The sequence below is a fragment of the Mus caroli genome, unplaced genomic scaffold, assembly GCF_978045245.1.
Source record: "Mus caroli unplaced genomic scaffold, Mus_caroli_1 scaffold_11, whole genome shotgun sequence".
NCBI classification, from domain to species: domain Eukaryota; kingdom Metazoa; phylum Chordata; class Mammalia; order Rodentia; family Muridae; genus Mus; species Mus caroli.
Window position 1 is genome coordinate 16365311 of NW_028227266.1, and position 3868 is coordinate 16369178.

Below are 3868 nucleotides of genomic sequence, written 5' to 3' on the forward strand. Positions count from 1 at the left end.
ATACCAACAAATATATAAAATATATTCAAATATGAAATACAAATAGATGTCTTAATAAATCTACTGATGAAGGTATAATGCGATATTTGAATTTACTGAAATTTCAGTGTGTTATATTTCCAGGTTTTTATAATGAAGGTATTAGAGAATATAATGAAAGGCAAATATGTCCTCATGGGTCAGGATAGCAGATATACTGAATTTCTCCCATCTACATAGTTGGTCTTTAAGGACCTACACTCCTGGGATGCTACTGAATTTAGTATTTATATTCTAATAAGAAGCTCTAGTTATTAAATAGACAGGGACCTGGAGACTATAGGTACCAACCAGTTAAATATTCACTTAAAAGCACTGCAAGGTCAGAAAACAATGGCGTCATCTTCATCTAGATTCTGTCCTTTCTTCTCTGAGCCCCAGATTCTGTTCAGGGCATGCAAGGGGTGAATATTTTCATAATGGATGGCATGCTGAAGATTAATTTATTTGGAAATTTTCAAGTAATGTAGAGTGCTACATTTAAAGATTTGACATGAGGGCAGGTTTTTTACCACAAATTTATTAAGGTAAACCAGTGAGGACATTATACATGAGGTCTCAGGTGAGCAGTCTGTCATTTTATTGATATATTGTCACTGTCACTGTGACAAGTATTCAGCTTTTGTTCAGAGCATCCAGAGATATTTTCTTCCAAAAAAGAAATATTATCCTCATATATTATGGCTGCTTTAAATATTTTTTATTAATTTTAGTATGTTTGGTAATGAAGGCAAATGTTTGGGTTAGTTAATATGTTAGCTTTCAGAGGCTTTTATAGCAAAATACCATATATTGGGTAGATTATTCACAATCATTTGCTAACAGTCTGGGGTTGCTGAATATGTTTAACAATAGGTTCAACCAAATCTGTTCCCAGAATACTTTTTAATTGTGTGTAGTTGGGTATGTCCATTGTATATATCTATGTGCCTTTATTCTTTATGTACCTGTTATAATTTTATATATTATATTACCATATTTTATGTTATATAAGAACAAGAATTTTTTGGCCAGATCCTAAGCTAGCTTCTTAACAATTACATTTATCCTTGTGTAAAAATATTCTGAAGTACTGAGGATAATTCATGTAATGAATGAAATATAAAAGAAGAAAACATGAAACATGACTTTGCCTCAAATAGTCACAGCCTTCTGACTCTCTGTGATGCCTTGGATTTACCTTTGTGAGGACATGTGAGGAATCTGAGCAGAAACCTGAAAATGCAGAAAAGTTCAAATGTCATTTTCAAACTCCCAGTTTTTACTTTAGCTTGGAAAATATGTTAAACAAGAATCACAGAAATTAAATATGCCAGCAAATTGACTTATTATGTAAAATACACTTGGCATGTAGTTGCAATAATAACAAAAATTGCATACAGGCTAAAAGATATGGTGCAGACATGTGCAATTCTAGTACAGCTATTAGGAGAACGAGATAGAAGTTAAATAATAGAAATGCTACCAATAAAGTCTTGGTACAGATATCATACCATAATCATCATAAAAATATCAAAGACACTTGATCCAAGATATAGAAGTAAAAACTGACACCTGAGTCTTTCTTCTGCTCTTAACAAATGTCACATAAAATGTACATAAAATGCCCCACCTTCAATGGGCACAGAAGTATGAAAACTTCCTTTACAGCTGGTGGCAATGTTTAGGGAAATTGTGAAAACTTTCACTTGTAAAGGAAGTAGGTCAACGTTGTTGACGTTGAAATTTTATAGCCAAGACCAATTTTTATCTGTATTCCAGCTGGTGGTGACTTTTATGGAGAGGTACAAATGATGATCACATAGATGGTCCTGGTTAAACTCAGTGGGTCACAAAAACAAGAATAAAAACTTGAGCATGGCATAGAAGTAGTTAGAAAAGAAAAAGGGTGGCAGGGAATCAGAGAGATATTGTGGAGTTGGAGTAATAAGAATGCATTATACAGGTGTATAAAATTGTCAAAGAGCAAATTTAACTAACAAAAGAAAAATATGAAATAATATTAAGGCATTTTGTAAAATTTTGGCTATTAATTCTCATCAAATGAAATTCTGTAAGAAAATGACTGACATATATTTATTTTTATCCTAATACAATGTGATACTGATTTTTCTTATTTAGAATTGATTACTTATATTTTCATTTTGTTACATTTTCTCCTAAAGACTGACAAGAAACATGGAGCCCCAAAACAGGACATTTGTGTTACAGTTCCTTCTTCTTGGATTTACAGATGATGCAGAACTTCAATCTCTCATCTTCAGCCTCTTCCTGTTCATATACTTAGTCACCATCCTTGGAAACCTGCTCACAATTCTTTGTATAAGCTTTGAGTCCCACCTCCAAACCCCCATGTACTTCTTTCTCTCTAACTTGTCCTTTAATGACATTGGCTTAAGCACAGCCACAGTCATCAAGATGCTGGTTAACATCCAAGCAAATGACCAGAGCATCACTTACACAGGCTGCCTCACACAGCTCTTCTTTGTACTTGCTTTTGCATACTTTGAAAATTTTCTCCTTACAGTAATGGCTTATGATCGCTTTGCAGCTATTTGTCACCCATTAAGGTATAATATCATTATGAATCCTAACTTATGTGTTCTACTCTCACTGAATTCTCTGTTCATTAGTATTATGGATTCCCTGATTCACACACTTATGGTGCAGCGGCTGTCCTTCTGCACAGATCTGGAAATCCCTCACTTCTTCTGTGAACTTGATCAGGTCATCAAGCTTTCCTGTTCTGACACCCGAATTGACAATATTGTGCTCTTTGTTGCAACTTGTGTATTTGGTGGTGTTCCTCTTTGTGGAGTCATTTATTCTTATTATCATATTATGTCTACAATCTTGAAGATAACATCATTGGAGGGAAAATATAAAGCCTTCTCTACTTGTGGGACTCACTTGTCAGTGGTTTCCTTATTTTATGGGGCGGGTTCTATGGTATATATTAGCTCTGCAATAAGTGCCTCACCAGGGAAATCTGCAGTGGCTTCAGTGATGTACTCTGTGCTTCCTCAAATGATGAACCCTTTTATCTACAGCTTAAGGAACAAGGATATGAAAGTTTCCATAAGAAATCTTTTTATCAGGACCATTTCACTTGAATAATGTGTACTATGCTTAGAGTTTGCAATCATAAAATTAGTCAAAAATGATTGGATTTCTGGTAAAGTACAATTTCTAAAGCTTTTGTTGCTGTATCATTATAAAATTATGCTTCAATAAATTGTACTGAATCTTGGACTCTCTATGTGTCAACATCTGTGAAACATAACATAAGACTTTACTTCTTTAAGAACATTTTATTCTTCATGATTTGTGGAGGATAATGAAAAAAAAAAACAAAAAAACGACCAAAATCCCAAAACTAGCACGTGGTTATTCTTGTATATTCTCAGAAAATGTAAAAATTTAGAAATATTAATGTTGAGATTATTTTCAAAACAGTGTACTAAAGTGTAAAATGTTATCTGAACTGGCAGATTATTCCACATGCAAAGGCACTTACCTCTAAGCCCAAGGAAATAATTTCAATCCCTGTGACCAACATGGTGGAAGGAAAGGACTAACTTTTTCAAGATGCAATCCATGATCTATGTGCACTTTATGATTCATCCAAGTTAGACTGAAGCATTGTTTCATGAGAGCTTCAGGTTATTAGCCTTCCGTTCTGTGGATTGTAGTCTAGGTATTCTGTATTTTTTTTTTTTTTGCTAATATCCACTTATTAGTGAGTACATACTATACATGTCCTTTTGGATCTGAGTTACCTCACTCAGGATGATATTTTCTAGTTCCATCCATTTCCTGCAAAACTCAT

General features: G+C 33.8%; 1 protein-coding gene across 1 annotated transcript; it reads left to right on the forward strand.

Moving 5' to 3' along the window:
- The first annotated feature begins 2196 nt into the window (after positions 1-2196).
- LOC110301568 (olfactory receptor 7G2-like) lies at positions 2197-3156 on the forward strand. Its single transcript, XM_021172077.2, has one exon. It carries the CDS (start codon positions 2218-2220, stop codon positions 3154-3156), a length of 939 nt encoding a protein of 312 aa, XP_021027736.1. The 5' UTR covers positions 2197-2217.
- The last annotated feature ends 712 nt before the right edge of the window (positions 3157-3868 follow it).